The sequence below is a fragment of the Scardinius erythrophthalmus genome, assembly GCF_964197995.2.
Source record: "Scardinius erythrophthalmus genome assembly, chromosome: 2".
Lineage (NCBI taxonomy): Eukaryota > Metazoa > Chordata > Actinopteri > Cypriniformes > Leuciscidae > Scardinius > Scardinius erythrophthalmus.
This window is the reverse complement of record NC_138222.1, coordinates 46,461,575-46,480,011: the sequence shown is the minus strand read 5'-3', so window position 1 is coordinate 46,480,011 and position 18,437 is coordinate 46,461,575. Positions and strand designations below refer to the sequence as shown.

The window sequence follows — 18,437 nt, the reverse complement described above, 5'->3', positions numbered from 1 at the left end:
CTTTAACTTTAGCACACATGCTGTTATGTATCCCCATTTCAGCAGATAACGTTCCTGCTTTCACTTTCTCATTGACGATTGGTGGTAACTTAAGATTTAGGAGCAGATTTGTTCATTGCGTTGGTATTTTTGCAGCTTAAAGGTGCAGTAAGCGATTTTTGAAAAACGCTGTTGAAAAGTGGATACAAAGTGGATACACGTATGTAACCAATCATGATGGGGGAGGAGAGAGCCAAGCGCACAGCACATACATTAGCAGAATGACTATAGAAAGAGAGAACTACTGCTTGTTTCTGGCTCATTTCCAAAGGCTATAGATCATTACTGCGGGTTTCCCCTTGTCAGGGGTTTCACTTTTCTTTTGCCTCCATGTGGTCATATATTTTGTATCCAAAAGGTTTGTAGGCCTACTGACATTTTAGCAGGTGGCATTACTCAAAGTGAATGCATCTTTTACTTTCAGTATTCATTGTTAATAACCGCTTTGAATGAGGCAAGATTTATTATGTGTCCTGAATGTACTGCTTGCTTCTAGATCAGGTGGTCTGGGTTTTCCCTTGTTGGGATTTTCACTTTTCTTTCCTTCCCCCACATGTTGTCATTTATGCTTCCACGTGCAACAAGTTTGTGTCCTCCATTTCAGCAGCTTTCTCATTGACGACTTCAAGTGAGAAGCAGGTTCATAACTAGGTAGGTAACAGCTACTTTTTGTATTTTTTATCTCTTAAACTTCTGCTGAACAAACACCCATATACTGATTCTAACGGGATGAGCAGCTTTAGTAGCCTGACCTCCGGAGGAGAAAGCGATTTCGCTAGCGATTTTTTGTTTTGTTTTTTTATAATAAAACGTTTAGAAGTGCTGTTATATAATGTACAAGCCTATATAAATGGGGTCTTAAAATATGTATTCGCATAGGATCAGTTGACTAATTTTTATGGGTCAGTGTCTTTTTTTTATTGTCAATTTCGTTTGTTAAATGTAACGAATTTTAAAGATATATATATTTTTTGTATTTCTTAGCAGTTCACTGAGGCCCCCAAGTGGACAACGTCTCGCTGGTTAAGTAGCACTGTTGTAAGGTCATAACATCCACACGGGGGAGACTGTGAGCAGCTCTTCTTCTCTAACTCCAGCCTGCTCACTCGCACTAGACTCATTAACGCTGGAGGAGACGCACAGCTGACATCTATTGTACTTTTCTCATTTTCTCATCCCGACACTCTACGTGAGTATGCTTTCTGAGCTTGACATTGAAAGTAATAAATGTTTTGTACCTCATACTGAATAGTTCTTTACATCTCAAACTGAAATTGAACTTACGACTGAAATGAAAAGTTTAAATAGAAAGTGGTAATGAGTTGGTAAATTAGATATATTTTCAAGTGTTTTAATAGCAGAGCGAGTTTTCATGTGTTGGTGTGTCATGTATAACATATTTTCTGTCAGTGGCTATTACTACAGTAACGGAGTTAACAACACTCGCCTGTTCACTCTATTAAGTTTTCTACTTTGGATTTAAAGGCTAATTAAATTCTGTTCAGTTTACTTCTGCGTTGTTTCTCGCACTCTTTGTCATAATTTCGCTTTCAGTTATTAATAATTTGATTCAGTCCTTCTGGGAAAAGCTAGGCTATTATCAGCCGAGATAAAGTAGCAAGCTTGTAGCACTACCTATTCTTCACAGTCCTCAAAATAATTTGCTTGAGTTATTTTTGTTCAGGGTTATTAAAAAGCCCGTTTTCCCCGCCTGCGCATTGTCCTTTTTTTCTTCCAATTTAGTCTTTTTAGGGAGCTCTCTTTGTGAGGATGTTTAATGCACTGGTTATGAACTGTAATATGAGATCTGTCGTATGTAGGTCAGGTCGGTTTACAACTGTAAGTGATTTGGCACGTCAGTTGAAATAGACTTTTTCTGTTTGGAGGCGAATATGAATTTGATTGAGGTGAACTAAGTAGCTAAAGTTTGAATCGATGTCTGCCTACAAATTAGGTTCTTGTAAGATGTTGATGTGTGGATTAAGTTAAACTCGACTAATTTACAAAATAATGCATTAATAGCCTAATAACAGGAATATGTTACACTTTATTATCTCAAGTTAAAATTTTTAGTCATTTGTTTTTTTGCGTAAAAGCAAAGTGTGTGCATCCATTATATTTGATTTATTTTACTTTTTTTTTTATTGTTTAGAATTAGCTGATTGCAAACGCACCAATAGGGGAAAAATAACAACTGAGATCTTTACTATCTCTCCTAGACAACAATAAGAAAATATGGAGCTCAAATGAAGACTTAATAATCTTGAGAAAAATACCTCAGTAATCTCACGTGTCTCCTCTAAGAGATCTCAGCATTTCAACACATTCTATTAAAATCAGGCCTAAACGAAAACACTTTGCATCAAATTGTCCTAAAACCAAATGATTTGGTCTTTGATATCCACTTTATTTTTTGGTCTTACTGTATGTCAACAATTGTCTCATTTAAGTCTACCTTCATTTCTCAGAATTGTAGGACAAGCATCTGAGACGGAGTTGAGTTAAGTTGATACAATAAAACAAAACGAATCTGAGCTTCGCGTGAGTAAACTCTAAACAATAACACCTTCTTTCGAGAAAACTCTTCTAGTTTGCCTGCATTCCATTGATAGGTGATGTTTCAGACAGAAACATCTGTCCCTCCCTGTTGTTGTTGCTTTTTTAAACCATAGTCATCATTCATCATAAAACGTTTAATAACTTCTCTGGGACATTTTAGTAGCTACTCGCACAGCCCACTTTAACATGACTGGTGGCATCAAGTTGGTCTTTGTGTTCAGGTGGAGAGAGATTAACCGTCCTAATGAATGTACGCCTTGTTTCTGGCTGAAGTAACGGTGGAGAGACAAGGCCATTGGCCCCTGTGGGCTTCCCCTTATTTGGGGTTTCGCTTTTCTTTTTTCTGCATGCTGTGTGGAGTGCGAGACTGTTTAGTCCCTCAAGAGGGGTTTCTCTGCACCCCTTTATGCCAGCCCGCATCATGGTTGCAGTAGCACATGTTTGGCATGTGCAAGTTCAAATGAAGTTTTCATGAAAATGACAAAGCCTAGAAGGCGTTTAGACAGGGTTAAATTATCAGCTTTAGGCTTCATTTAGTGTCACTGCAAGTAAGCTCAATCACTTTATATAAAGCACACTTGCTCAATCAGCATTTGTTAATAGATTCCACAACAGTTGTGCACTTGTGAGTTTTCTTTGGATGTTAAAGTTGAGGATGTCATCGGTTTGGTGGTAACTTTAAGGCTACTGGGTTCTTGAGTGTGTGGAGTTTCTCCTTTTGTTCGATTTGAAAAGCGTGGCTGAAAGCTGCCGTTGTGGTGGTGGGAAATCAAAGCTGGTCCTATCGCTGTGAGTGTGGGGGAGGGTGGCTGGGGAGAGGAGTGTGAACTAGACTAGAGCCTCAGTGTACACTGTGTAGATGAGCTGAATGCTGATGAACCTCAAAGGATACTTGCTCTCAGTGGCTGTACCACTTTGCAAGCATTTAATTGCTTTTCAGCTTAAAATTCCCTAAAATGAGGTTTAAGCCTAGTCCAAGACTAAAATGCATATTTGAGCTGTTTTAACTGAAAGCAACTTGCACTGGCATATCTTAAAATCCGTCAGTGCCATTGTTTTGCCTCAAGATGTACACCAGTAATGTTTTTTTTTCTAAGGCATGTTTATAAAAGCTACTTAAATGTCCTAATTGAACTAAGGCCTAATCCTGGCTTAATCTAAGCCCTGTCTGTGAAACCAGGCCCTAAGGTTGTTTAGCAATGACAGAGATAAAATAAACTTCTACTGATGAACTGTTTCGGTTAATATGATCAGATTTTTCCCTGTGGTGATGTGCTGGCCTGATTCAAATGTTAGTGTGTTGTGACACACTTTTTGTCTGTCTGACTGAGATTGGATAAGCTTCATGTGTGTTGGCACTCTTTTAAGTAGTCATAATAGCTCTGTGACCTTCATATGTGGTATATAAGCTCAATGCTGACCTTGATCAGAAGCACAACAGTGTTCTTATCAAGGTTGAATTTGTTTAAAACCTCTTTTGTTGATGTCTCGTGTAAGACCCTGTACAGATATTAGGAAATTCACTTAAGGTAAAAATAAAGCCTTGTTTCTCTCTGTAGAACGAGGAGGAAGTGCAGGTAATTTGATTCCACAGACTTTGTCGCACGGGACATATCAACGTTTGAAAAAAACCTTACGATCTCTCCCAAGGTGGAAAAAATATGAGAGATTTTTAATTGAGCTGGTTGGCCTCAGCTCAGCAGCACTGTGATGCTTTTCTTCAAAACTAAACTGAAGCAAGCAAGTCAAACAAATGTTTGTTTATTCCAGGCTATTCCTCACAAGGTTAGTTCCCCATGAACTGATTAAAAACTACGTAGAAGTTAATGTAAGTTTGTTTATGAAGTGTTTGTGGACAGATATTGGCTTATGGGATATTTTAGCTTTTTGGTCCATTTTGTTCTCTCTATTTTAGACACTTTTATCCAAAGCAACATTTTGAGTGTATTTATATACATTTAAACACACACTTTGGGGTTGGTAAGGATTTTATTTTTGAAAGAAGCCTGTTTTAAATAAAAAAAAATATATAGTAAAACAGTTATATTGTGAAAAATTTTAACTAGTTTGCTGTTAAAATATTTAAATATGCAATTTATTCCTGTGATGGCATGAATTTTCAGCATCATTACTCCAGTCAATAGTGTCACATGATCCTTCAGAAATCATTCTGATATGTTGATTTGGTGCTCAAGAAACATTTCCGATCATCATCAATGTTGTTAACGGTTGTGCTGCTTACCATTTTTTCAAGAATCTTTGATTGATAGAAAGTTCAAAAGAACAACATTTACTTGTAATATAAATATTTTATAACATTATAAAGGTCTTTAATACTGAATAAAATGATTAATTTAATTAATATGAAAAATGAAATATTATTATTTAATATTAAAAAAAATCTTACTGCCCCAAACTTGTAACCATAAAATACTCTGCTGTTTATATATTGACACTCCCATTCAAAGGTTATGTTCAGTGGTTTAATTTATATCACTGTAAAACTGAAGTGGTTCTTCAGATGTAGTATCTCTGAGTGGTGGAATGAAAGTCCATCCATTCATCTCCACTGGAAGAAAGCTTTGAATGAGCTCCTGTGTTTGTCTATAAATGGCTCCAGCAATGCTGTTTTGTCCATCTGTGGCCTGATCTGCTTTGTGTTGGTGCTCTATATCTGCTTATCATTACTCACAATTCTTTCGCCCTCTCTGAGGTCATTGGACGTGGTGAAGTGTGCCACGCAGCACACAGACCCACAAATAGCACGAGAAGTATAATACTAACCTAGTAATGATAACCAGAATGTGGGTCATTATCTAAAAAGAGTGCTAACAGCCATCACGCAGTCCAGAGGAGAGTATTGACATATCCTGTGGATTTTAGTTCTGTGTGCTCGGTATTGATCTGATGATGACAGCATGTGTGTCTGAAAGCAAGGGGATGCTGTATTGAATTTTTTAAACTCCAGCAAACATGTAGCATGATGAAAGCTTGCATCACTAATCCTGCAAAAACAATTATTGTAAACCATCTGTTTATCTGTTATGTCCTGTTGCTCATTTGCCATTTTTCTTAATCTGTGAAATGTATTATATAAACTGGTCCTTAATTTACTTCTGTTTCCCTGTTTTGGGTTTTTACAGGTCAGCAAAATGGGGAAAGGATGCATCGCTGCCACCAAGTACTTCCTGTTTTTCTTCAACTTAATATTCTTTGTAAGTCTCACTTTCTAGTATTTAAAGAACAAGGAAAAGTTCATTTAGTTGAATCATTTGAATGTCAACTGCTTTGTGCTTTGTTATTGTTCCTTGAATAGAACTAATAAAAGTAAGATCACTAATAGAATGTTAGCATTAGATGGAACGCTTTTCAATAAGGTTCAATTTGTTAACATTGTTTAATGCATTATGTATCATGAACTAACAATGAACAGTCATTTTTTACAAGGTTGATATGAATGTATAAGTATAACCTATATTATTCATTCATTTGTTAGTTTCTAACACACTAATGTAAAAATGAACCGTGCCGAAGATTAGTAAATGCTGTAAAATGATTGTTCATTGTTAGTTCATAATACCTAATAGATTAACTAAAGTAATCAAATTGAACCTTATTATTAAAGGAGAACTCCGGTCAATTTTAACATTGAGCTCATTTTTTTGTAAATTTGGAGTGCTGTCAGTACAGAGAACGACAAAAATCGGTGTTGCCTACACCGTGTTATCCTCTTGTTAAAATTTGCACCTTGTTGACTTCAATGGGGCAAGTTTTAAACCTGCTTTTAGCCTCTTAACATCCTTGATGTGTCATTACAAGTGCTCAGCTAATGAGAGTGATTCCTTCAGAGTGATCACGGGTGAATCTGACTGCAGTAGATGTGAAAGATATCAATAAAAATGATGTTATTTCATCCAGCGCACATACCTGTATTTACATCCTGTTTTCGGTCGAAGTCCATAGTAATCGATTGTCGAGTTCACACGCATAGGTTTAGTTACCTATGATCACGCGCGTGAACTCGACAATCGATTACTATGGACTTCGACCACTCCAAATTTACAAAAAAATTAGCTCAATGTTAAAATTGACCGGAGTTCTCCTTTAAGTGTTACGAGATTAGGCATGGGTGATCTGTTCTGGGCAAGTTTTCCAAATGTTCTGAGGACAACTTTCCCCCAGCTTGTTTCTTTTTATAAATGATGATTTTTAGCTCACTGCTAAAAGCTGATGTCCCAGTTTTCTCAACATGAGTTTGACTGACATTCACTGAACCAGTGATAACTTCGCTGTATTATGAATAAGTCCTTACTGTGTAAGTGTTGAAGTGTTTGAAGTGAAGTGTTGAAGTGTTTGCCATTTGTTACCCAGACAGTTTACTCTTCTTGGTCTCAGAGAGAGAAACAGCCTGTTCTCCTTTGTCATCCTTGGGCTTGTTCCATGTAGGAAAAAAGAAATCTCTGATCCAAGTTTATTCTCTGCAGGCCAGGGTGCTCAGGCTTAAAGGGTACAGGAAGAGTCAAATGATCATTTCCAAGCATTTGGAATGCAACCAGTATGTATAAATGAGCCATGCAAAATGTTTTAAGAAAGTCAAAAATATGACGACAACATTATGAGAGGAAGGTCTCAGATTGGTGGTTGAAATATTTTCATGTCTTTGCAAGATGCTTTTATCTAAAGTGACTTAAAAATTAGGAACATCATAAGCAATTTATTATAAGAGCCATCAGTATTTGCAGTACATAAAGTTTTAAATATATGACTAGATTTAGTACACATACTTGAGCAGAAATGAAATACAGAAAAAAGAGAGAACAGGAATTTTCTTGAATTATTTCATATTTTTATATATATATATATATATATATATCATTGTTTACTATTTGACTATTTTTGTCTGTTCTTTTCTTTTCTATTAAAAATAAATACAATTTCTTCATTTGTTTTCTTTAAACCCTAGTGAAGATCTGTGTGCTAAAATGCGTTGATTTTTAAAAATAGTTCATCAACAAGTGTTACTGGATTTGCCTTTGTCACTTCCCTTTCCCAATTTTATGAAGTTGCACCAGAGTAACTATAGAATCGGTACACAGAAGGAATAAAGCTTAGTTAAACTCGGTTAAAAAAAGCATTTTGACAAATGATAGCGCACCAGCATGTGCCCTGGTGTTATAAACGAGGAGAGTAGATGGAGCGCTTGTTAGCGAAGACTGTGGTGCTGTTGGACTCCTGCAACATCCGCTGCGCTCCCCCTCCCCTCCAGCCACTGCCACGCAGAAGCACAGCCCAATCAGTCCCAGATGTGAGAAAGAGTCTGGAACCCCACAGTTAGAGATCAGGGAACAGTTCATAGCTTCCTACGGGCCAGGATTAGTGTGTTTGTTACATACTCTCACACACAAGCACACAACCTTCCTGTCTTTCAGGGAACACATTAATACTAGAGTTTCCAGCTTTAGCTCTGTCCAAGAGATTTGGAGTGAACAAGTTGCAGCTTGTAAACTGAAATGTGGGGCCCCTTGTTCCCCTCCTGTCCTGCACTATATGATTGATTCTCTCTTTCCTTTTTTCTTTCCTCTGCCCCCCCTCCATTCTTTTTTTGTCTCTCTACAGATCTTCGGAGCTACGATTATGGGATTTGGACTGTGGATCCTCCTAGACAATCAGAGTCTCATTGCAGTGTTGCGTAAGTTTCTGCATAAAATGTGTGCAACAAACCATAAAATGTCATGTAGTTAAAGAAGCAGGAAAATGATGCTCCTAATCATCTAAATCTACTCTCACAGCCATTTTCTCTAGGATGGTTTGAAAATGAGTTCACATTAATCTAAAACGGCTATTTAATGCCCCATGGGATAGTTCCTTTGCTTTTAGTTGGTTGTAGTAAAATCCAGCGGAAGTGGTGATAAGAGTTGGTCGTTGATCTTGTCTTTTTATGCTCTCATTAGTGAAGTTTTATCCCGTTGTACCTTTGAATGAAACCTTCTGGGCTTGTGCACCAGTGACTCAGACCCACTTTTACAGGGGCCATCTGTCTCTCGTTTTGCTCTTGTTTGATGATAACCATTAGTCTCATCTTAAAGCATATGATTCAGGCTTTTGGACAGATTGTTTACGATGGGCTCTGTATTTTTCATCACTCCTCCCCCTGCACATTTTCTGATCTATTTTCCATCCCAGAGGCCATTGCAGGGAGCTCTGGGTCACTAGGTCTGGTCTTACAGACACTGCCAAGCAGGCTGGAGCTACATGTTCACAGCTGGCTCCGGATCAGCCATTGAGTTCACGGCTCTGCGCGCGAGCCAGGCAGGGCCTGTGTGTGACATAGCACGTCTGAGGCAGTCTGCAGGTGCTCCCTCGCTGCCACACAGGGCTCTTTTAGCGGCTGACTCATTAGCATGCATCACGTCAATGCTCAGATCAGGCCTCTTGTTGCATTAGACATTGGAAAGAACAAATTAACACTGGTGAGCAAGTATATCCAAGTAGGGAAAAGAATGAGCCTCTATCTGCCTCCGGTCTTAATCAGTTCAAAAGTTTGGTAAGATTCTTTAATGTTTTGGAAAGAAGTCAAAAATGCTTACCAAGGCTGCATTTATTTAATCAAAAATACAGTAATACTGTGAAATATTATTACAATTTAAAATAACTGTTTTCTATTTTAAAGGTATAGCGGAGGATCTTTCCAAATTTTAGATAAGACCCGCCCTCTCCACTTTTTGAAAAGTTTGATTTATTCACCAGAATGATTGACCATTAGGAGGACCAATAGTTTAGGTTACCCACCAGGAAGTAAAACATCCTCCGCTATACCTTTAATATAGATTTTAAAATGTAAACTATTCCTGTGATGGTAAAGCTGAATTTTCAGCTTCATTACTCCAGTCTTCAGTGTCCCACAATCTTTCAGAAATCAATCTAATATTCTGATTTGGTGCCCTTTTTTTGCAACAAAATTACTGACAAATGTGGTCAATAACAAAGGGTTTTTGATTTTATCAACCAAAAAATGCACCTCATTAAGATTGCAAATATTGTGAAGAAAAAAATAACACTGCAAGATATTAATAGTGCACTGTTTTGAAAAGATAAAATCTAGAAAGAATATGAATTTAAATCCTTAGTCAGTAATGTTTTGGATTGACTTCCTTATGCGGCGTCAGCTGAAACGGAGCAGTGAATGTATGCTGGTTTAAACTGGCTCTTTCTCATCAACAAAATTTAGAGGCCATTTCAGTCCAAGTAAAATTGACTGAAATAAATGAATATAATAAAAGAATGTGTGCAAATGAACAATGCTCAAAGCACATTGACAGTCCCTAAATTTACAAAATAATTACAGTAGTTGAATTGGGAAAAGTTTTCAAAGGTTGTCTTGTAAAATGTAGTGTGCCTGACCCAAGACTTGAACCCAGTCAGAGTGGCTGTGCTATAAAAAGTTTTTGTTTGATTGATTGTTCAGAGCAGAAAACTGATTGTAAGAAAGCCCAGGCTCACGCCATAGAATGATACCAACTGCAGTGAATCTGTCAACCTTTAGTACTCCTCCTTTTAACGTCATAATTCATCTGACAGACACATTCCTGCAGTGCACAGCGGTCGCATGGCTGTTTGTTGGGGCTCCCAGCCATGCATGCAAACAGTGAGCCCTTTTACCCATCATAAAAAAAAAAAAAAAAAAAAAAAAAAGTTTTCTGAACATCATTGTTTTTCTAATCCAGATGCCAGTGGCCTTCACCGGCTCACTGATCCCTAGAGGATTTTCCTGTTTCCGTTAGACACCATTAGGCACTTCAACAGCTTGGGGTTGTTTGAGATTTACAGTACTGAAGTTAGAAAGGCCCACACATTTGAAGCTGAATTGCAGACACACACGTTTAATGCTTTTATTTGTAATGCCAATGCCCATTCTTGGGGTTTGGGAATTGGATGGAATAATTGAAACCGAACTGTTGCATTCGGAACTGGTTTCCTCAGCCAAATGCTTTGAACTTGGTGACTGCTGAGCACAGCGGTCGAACTTACAAAGGCATTTGCTTTGTTAAAGGAAAAATGTCTTGTTCTTTATTCTTCTATTGTTTATGGCGACAGAGAATTTCGATAATATTTACCACATGGTACAAAAGAGCCTTAAATCACTGTTTCCAATTTAAAACTCTGCCATTTAAAAAAAAAAAAATCACATTAACAGCTGTTAACCAATAGTTAAGTCAAACATTTCAGAACAACCAACTGCTGTGAATCTTGTGAGAATTTCTCCACAACGAACAGAATGGGCTGAGATGGTTCCCTAAAAGATAACTCACTTCACATTGTTCCTTAGGATGCTAGATTTGTTTGATTACTTGTGACTAATTGCAATCCGCTGGTTCACAGTTTCCACCTTCTAGGTTTCCCAGTATCTAGTTCTCTCTTAATCATTAATTATTAAATGGCCTGAATTATGTAAGATATAGATCGTGTCTTCTCAACCGTGTGAAAAGATTGACTCATTGTGTTATTTGTGCTTTGATGAATGCTGTAATCATCAGGGTTGAGCTGGTCATCTCATCTAAGTGCTGGGTTTCGTAATGATGATTACATCAGGTCACATGATAGGCCATTGTATCCTCTGCACCCACAGTCACACAGCGCTCTGCTCCACACTGTGGTATTGTTTGTAAGGCTGTCTGTGGTAATGTTGTTTTTGCTGGGGAGCCATTGAGGTATTTTGAGGCTGGATGATATGACAGAGGCTTTTCAGTATGGCGTTCTGACAATACGCATGAAAGCCTGACTGAAGCAGGACCAGTTGGAGAATGTGCTGCTTCTTTGAGGTACAGCCACAGAATGTCTTGACTCAACTGTTCAATGGCGTACAGTGAGCATCGCACTGTACTATAGTTCGTCACGACTCGGTCGAGATTGCAAGGGAGACCTGCTAAACCCATCTCGACGTTACACAATGCATATTCATGAGGTCAACCCGAGACTGTATTTACTGGCTTGGAGTATTTGACACCAGAATTAGTTTGTGATGTGCAACAAACCATATAAAAAGTGTTGATGACACTTTAGCATAAGGTTAAAGCATTTACTTATCTAGATTAATGCTAATTTATAACTATATTGTTCATCATATTTTTTTTTTCTAATTTGTACAACTTGAAATGTTAAAAATGTAAACTACCCTATAAAAGATAAAAAAAATTTTAAAGTCTCTTATGCTCACCAAGACCTGATTTATTTGATCATAAATGCAAACAAAACAGTAATGTTGTAAACTATTGTTGTAATCTGAAAAAAAGAAGTGCATTTAAAAAGAATTTATACTTGTGATAGCATCTTCAGGGTCACATGATCCTTCAGAAATCATTCTGATTTGGTGCTCAAGAAAATGTCTTATTATTATTATAAATGTTAAAAACATGATTAAATGTATTTTTGTGGAAACAGTAATACTTTTTTCAGGATTCTTTGATGAAAAGAAAGTTCAAAAGAACAGAATTTATTTGAAATAGATTGTTTTGTAAGACTGTAAAATCTTTACTGTCACTTTTCATTAATTAAATCTGTATTTGCTGAATAAAAACAAAAGTTTCTTAGAAAATTAAACTTTTACTGACCCCAGACTGCTTAATATGTAGAAATTTACATTAACCAAGATTAATAAGTGCTGTAACCGTATTTTTCATTGCTATTTCATGTTAACTTATGCATTAACCAATGTTAATGTTTAGAAAGTGTTACCAAAGTGTAGAAAATAAGGGCTGTTTACTGAGTTACTTGTAATCACCATAATTATTAAATGATTCGTTTGTAACCAGGATTGTGTTTGTGTTTCTCACTAACAGAGGATTCATCCATGGTCCTAAAGGTGGTCTCCTATATTCTGATTGGCGTGGGCTCATTCTCCATGATTCTGGGATTTCTGGGCTGTCTGGGGGCCATATATGAGATCCGCTGTTTGCTCGGATTGGTAAGACACAAAAATGAACCAGCCCTAAATGTTCAGCACTATTTTTATCTATCCTAATTGAGTTTTATTGTGTGTGTGTGTGTGTGTAAATCAAGTGGAACTTCTGCTTTCATGTGGAAATTTGCCTTGCTGAGCAGTTTCATGTCACACGATCCGAGTATACTGGACAGAACCAGCTGTTGCTTTTCTGTTGCACATATATGCGGACATATGTGAGACCGACATATGTGGTGGGGGTGCACATGGATCTTTGATATCTGAATGCACTGTCTTTTTCTTTCTCTACAGTACTTCACCTGTCTGTTGCTCATCCTCCTTGGTCAAGTGGCTGCTGCCATTCTCATCTACTTCCAGCGTGATTCGGTGAGTTAGTGAACGCCCTAATGTGGCTGCCGTAGAGGGATTGCTCATGAGAAAATTAAAATTCTGTCATCATTTACTCACCCACCTCATGTCATTCCAAACCTGGAAGACCATATTTCTTCTTTGGAATGCAAAAGAAGATAGTTTGAAGAATGTTTGTAACCAAACAACTGTGAATCCTTTTGACTTCCATTGTATGGTCAGAAAATATAGTGAAAGTTAATGGGAACCAAAAGAGTTTTGTTACCAACTTTCCTCAAATGATCTTCTTTCGTGTTCCATAGAAAAAAGAAAAAAAGAAACAGGTTGTGAACTAGATAAGGGTGAGTAAATTATGTCAGAATTTTCATTTTTGGGTGATATCTTAAAGCCTGTCATCAAAATGTTTTTTTGGAGTGCAAGACACTTATGGCTCGCATGTTCTGTGCCGTTAAACACTTCGTAAAATTTGAAGCCAAAAGTCCATGTGTTCCATTTTCCAGCTAGATTTCATTGTGAAGATTTTGTTTAGATTTCTGGAACAGCTGGAAAAGAGGTCAAGAGAATCAGTGGCTGAAAATGAAATGATATCGCCCCCTATCGCACATACCAAAAAATACACTTGGAGTCTTTGCTGGGCATTTGAGGATCGCTGTTGTTGAACAGACCTTCACCATGATGACCCATGAGGGGAAAAAATCACACAGGAGGAAGATGAGCAAAGGGTTGACCACAAACAAACACTTCACTCACACACACTTCACTCACACCTCCACCTAGGTCAGCCAGCAGCAAGTGTGAGGACAGTATAGGAAGCATCTGAGCAGGATATGCAGTAAATCATGAAGTATTTGGAACAGGTAGATGATAGACTTGGTCCTTTTTTTGCTCATCTTTCATTTTGGACATAAATGCAAACCGGCTCGGAGGCTAATACAGAAAATTTGCCTCCAATACAAATGCAACACGTGCTTTTCTAATGGAAAAGGAAACGCTGTTCCATTTTAGTAGCTTAGTAACTTTTTCCTCGGTCAGCAATGTGAATCTCATGTCAAATACCTGAGGCTAGAAAAATAAACCACTGACCCTTTTAACTTTCATTGCAGTTGAGGAAGGAGACAAGCGAAATTGTGTCCCAAGTCATAGAAAACTACACCGGACAGAACAAAACCGCAGAGCAGGCCTGGGACTACCTACAGAGAACAGTGAGTTGAGAATGGGCGAAACTCATGTGTTGTCTTTAATTCAAACTTGAGACGTGTATTAAATGTCATTCGAATGTATTGCCATGAAAAACACTCGGTTTCTGTGGGAGGTTCAAGCTTTGGAATGTAGAAATGCTTGTTGGGTTGACCGAGTTGAATCTTTCACGACTGTTCCCTGTTCATTTTCTTGTATGATGGAGAGATTTTATTGGGTTGAATAATCCTGGTTTATCGTTTAGCCAACATTATAAAATGCTTCATGCCCTGTTGTTTCTTGTTTGTGTGTCTCAGATGCAGTGTTGTGGCTGGCTTGGAAGTGAGGACTGGGATGTGAACCAGATAATAAAGAACAGTTCAGAGAATTCGTACCCATGCTCCTGCCACAATGCTTCCCTCCAACCATTTAATGGATCAGATAGCGGCTTCTGTTGGGACACATCTAATAAATTGCCCATCTATGAGACGGTATGGGAAATATTAGTCACTTAGTCATTTTAGCGTGTTAAGTGAATCTTTCCATGTTTCCCTATATTTTTTTGTAATTCTGTGTTGTTAAAAGGATAGTCCAACCCAACATAAAAATGTGGTTACAAAGCTGTATGACTTTCTTTCTTCTGTGGAACTTTGAAGAATGTTGGTGACCAGTTTCGGGCCCACTGACATTCTTCAAAACATCTGTTCAACAGAAGAATGAAAATCATACAGGTTTGGAACTACATGAGGGCAAGTAAATGACAGAATTTTATCCCTTTAAGGTTGTTTGAAATGGTAGATAAATAAGATATACTTTTGCTGAACACTGAGGGCAAAGTTAAGATACCGGTTTCTTTATGAATTTTGAGGTGGATGATTTCAATAACAGGTTAGTTCAGGTGAATAATGTTATGACAGAGTGTTTTTCTGTCTTCATCAGGGCTGCATGGATAAGGTGGGGAGCTGGCTCTTCACAAATTATGGCATTATTTTGGGAATCTGCCTTGGTGTGGCTGTCATTGAGGTATGTTGTATGTCCTCCAGCCTAGGCGTCATGAACAAATACGCCTGTGTATTGCTAAGAAACCGTGGGGTGTTTATTATCAATGATTTTTTTTTTTCCCTACAGCTCCTTGGTATGATACTTTCTATGGGCCTTTGCAAGACTGTACACCAAGAAGACTACACCAAAGTGCCAAAGTACTGAGGAGGAAACACAAACACTTGCACACAAATGTATTCAGTCCTTCCTTATTTGCTTGGAACAACAGATCTCCCTCTTTTTCTACAGTATATACAGTGTTTCCAAAAGATAAACTTTAGGGTTGTGTTTAGTCATGAGATTTCACTCTTTGTCAGTAACACTATCGCCTGATATATATAATCAAACCTTTTTAGTCCAGTTTGAATAGCCCATTGTAATGACAGTCTGAAGTGCAGAACATGAAAGCTGCCCACGTAAATGAATGAAAAGTGTATGAGTCCTGATGCTCCTCAAATGTCTATTTATATACAACAACACTTTTTAACACCCAGGCTGGCCTACAACGTATTTGCTTTGATATTTCTTCATTATAGTGACCCAAACTGTGAGTTAAAAGCCTATTAAACTTCGGTTTATGCTTTATAGACAACGGAAAAACCACGAAGGCCTGCTTTTGTTAAAACAAGGGACTTTTCTTTAGATATTTGGCATGTGTTTGTTTTGTGTATACATAGACTGACACAATCTCCACCCTGCCCCAGTGGCATGTCCCAAATAACAAAGTTGGCTGTGTTATAGTCTGTCATTTATGTTTGTACATCAGTGTTGTTGCCTTTGTTTATATTTTTTAGTGTGTATATATTTTTAGCTTTCATTTGCATGTTGATTTTGACAAGTCTTGGGAGTCAAAATGTTCCCTTTTTTTGTACAGATGATAAATTGTTATCTTTTTCTACATGCTTAATTTGAGCATATCTGTATGAGCATATTTGTAAGGAAGTACAATATAAAGCTATTCCTTGATGATGTGAACCAAAATGAAGATTAGCCCCCAAAGTTGACTGCAGACTTGATTTAATTTTATTTTTTTGATTGCATTGATCCTAATTTAACTGGTTTACTCTGACACCGCTATGACTTTAATTGTATACTTGTTATGACAAGTATAAATGGAAAACTGCTAACAGTGTTTTCTTTGTCATCTTTAATAGTTCTGTTAAATACGTAAAACTTTGAGTTCTTAATAAAAGGTAAAAACTTATGTTACTGTTTTAATGTTTAAAAAAAAGATTCTTTTTTTTAATACAGGGAATATGGTCCCCAATCAAGTAATTATAAAATGATAAAAGTATTGTAACTACATGTACCTTTCTTAAGCTGAATGTGTTACAATAAATGACTCACCACACCTATTTGTGCTCAAGTGTTTATTCACCATGTACTTTTGCCAGATCTTCACTAGGTGGCAGTAGCACATCTGTTGTGCTATGGTTCACATCTAGGCTACTCTATGGTTCAACTTAATAAAGTGAACTGGGAAGTGGTGGTCAACATCTCACATTTGCATAATAGGCAAGTAAATAAAAACATACCCTGTATTACTAATTCACCACAAACAAAACTTTAAGAAAACTGCATTACAAAAATCTACTTGTAAAATATCATTGCTCGTGCTTTTTGTTCACTGTTGCAGCAGATGGTGGTCTTCCTCAATGGACATGGTGGTCTGTGTTTCTCATCAGTGTTTATGTGAGGTATTAAATGGCATGACCCACCCTTCTTTCTCTCAACAATAGAGGGTTCATTGCCACCTGTTGCCCCCTTCATATCCGGCCTGCCCTGCCATCCTGTTTTCAGAAGACCATGTCCATGACTTTCCAGTCTTGCCCAGGCGTCACACATATGGATACTCATGATCAACTTCTCTTTTTTAGAAAGTGCTCTGAATGTAGTAACACTACTACTACACATAAATGCAGCTATGGATTTTCATGCTGAAAACCTTCAGTAGGCTACAGTGTGTTCTTTCCTTTTTTTTACCTGAGCATTTAGGGTCTCCATTGATCTATGGTAATAATGCAGCTCAAAAAGAGGATGTCGGTTTCCTCTCCCATCCTTCCGGTAATGTTCTGTTCCAGGTCTCCAGAGCTACACTTGTAATTATAATGTTATAGGGATGACACTGGAGCTGAGCTGTCTTTTGTCAGAAAGCAGTCTGGAATATCGCTCTGATCATGTACTGCTAGTCTGCCAAACAACAACAGCTGCTGCTCTTTGCTGTAAAAGCTTTCATAGACAGCAGAATTATTTCATCATGTAGCTGTATACAGCTGTAGAATGCTGATGTTTTTATGAAGTAGTTTTGAAACTGCATTTTATGAGCAATATTTACAGTCAAACATGGTCTCTACGAGAAAGAGCAGCTGACAGGAAGCCCCAGAGACATACACGAGACAGAGCTGTCATTCACACACACTCACTCTCTTGTGACCGAGTCATACTCTGCTCACCCTCATTGAATTTAATCTAATTTCACTTCACAGAGATGGCTAATGAAGGGGAGGAGGAAGTCCACTAATAAAATGAGAACCAAAAGGAAGTTCAAAAAGTCAAATCAGCTCTGAATTACTACTACATTATGACTTTAAAGATGTATTTTTGACATAATCCATGGTATTTACTTCTGCTGAGCATCAGAAGTGATAAGAATGTAAATTTGTACCTCAAAATGCAATGTAAGTCACTTTGGATCAAAGCGTCTGCCAAATGAATAAATGTAAATGATGCAAGTTGTGCTCCATCCACACACAAAAATAAAATCAGCATTTTTTTAAGACAATATATCAACACCTCTCATAATGGGAGAAGGGGAACGGATTCCGACAGCTGTTTTTTTTTTACCGTAGGATTCTGTTCCCCCTATGTTTCTGACACACTGAGGTTCTAATATTTATCAAATTGATGCTGTTTAAGCTTCATCCACACACAGAATAGAATAAGCAGTTTTTAAGCCGATACATCAACATCTCTCATCATTGGGGTGGGGGAACGGATTTCGACAGCTGAACTATTTGCCGTCGGATTCTGTTCCCCCTATGTTTCTTACACAATGAGGTTCTAAGATTTATCAAATTGCAGCAAGTCAATAGCCTAGTGCTCAGTGCCCTGACAATATATATTTTTTTTTTACTTTGGGCGACCCGAGTTTAAGTCCCGGTTCGTCAAACTTTCTTGACACTATACTGTCCTATCATAATAAAAGGCAACAAAAAATATTCTTTAAACTGATGCAAGTTAAGCTTCATCCACACACAGAATAGAATAAGCATATTTTAAGCCAATACATCAACATCTCTCATCATTGGGGTAGGGG

The 18,437-nt window shown here is 37.6% G+C and overlaps 1 protein-coding gene across 4 annotated transcripts; it reads left to right on the top strand.

Moving 5' to 3' along the window:
- Positions 1-210: 210 nt before the first annotated feature.
- On the top strand, positions 211-16,472 carry cd82a (CD82 molecule a). 4 transcript variants are annotated; one of them, XM_081352678.1, is made up of 11 exons: positions 211-397; positions 625-690; positions 1,024-1,228; positions 5,742-5,813; positions 8,215-8,287; positions 12,435-12,559; positions 12,848-12,922; positions 14,008-14,106; positions 14,398-14,571; positions 15,020-15,103; positions 15,209-16,472. In XM_081352678.1, the coding sequence occupies exons 4-11, from the start codon at positions 5,751-5,753 to the stop codon at positions 15,284-15,286; spliced, it is 771 nt and encodes a 256-aa protein (XP_081208804.1). In that variant the 5' UTR covers positions 211-397; positions 625-690; positions 1,024-1,228; positions 5,742-5,750; the 3' UTR covers positions 15,287-16,472. The 4 variants fall into 4 exon arrangements, with proteins under 4 accessions (XP_081208804.1, XP_081208805.1, XP_081208806.1 ...); XM_081352679.1 differs by having other exon boundaries at positions 225-397; positions 647-690; XM_081352680.1 differs by having other exon boundaries at positions 296-397; positions 644-690.
- The last annotated feature ends 1,965 nt before the right edge of the window (positions 16,473-18,437 follow it).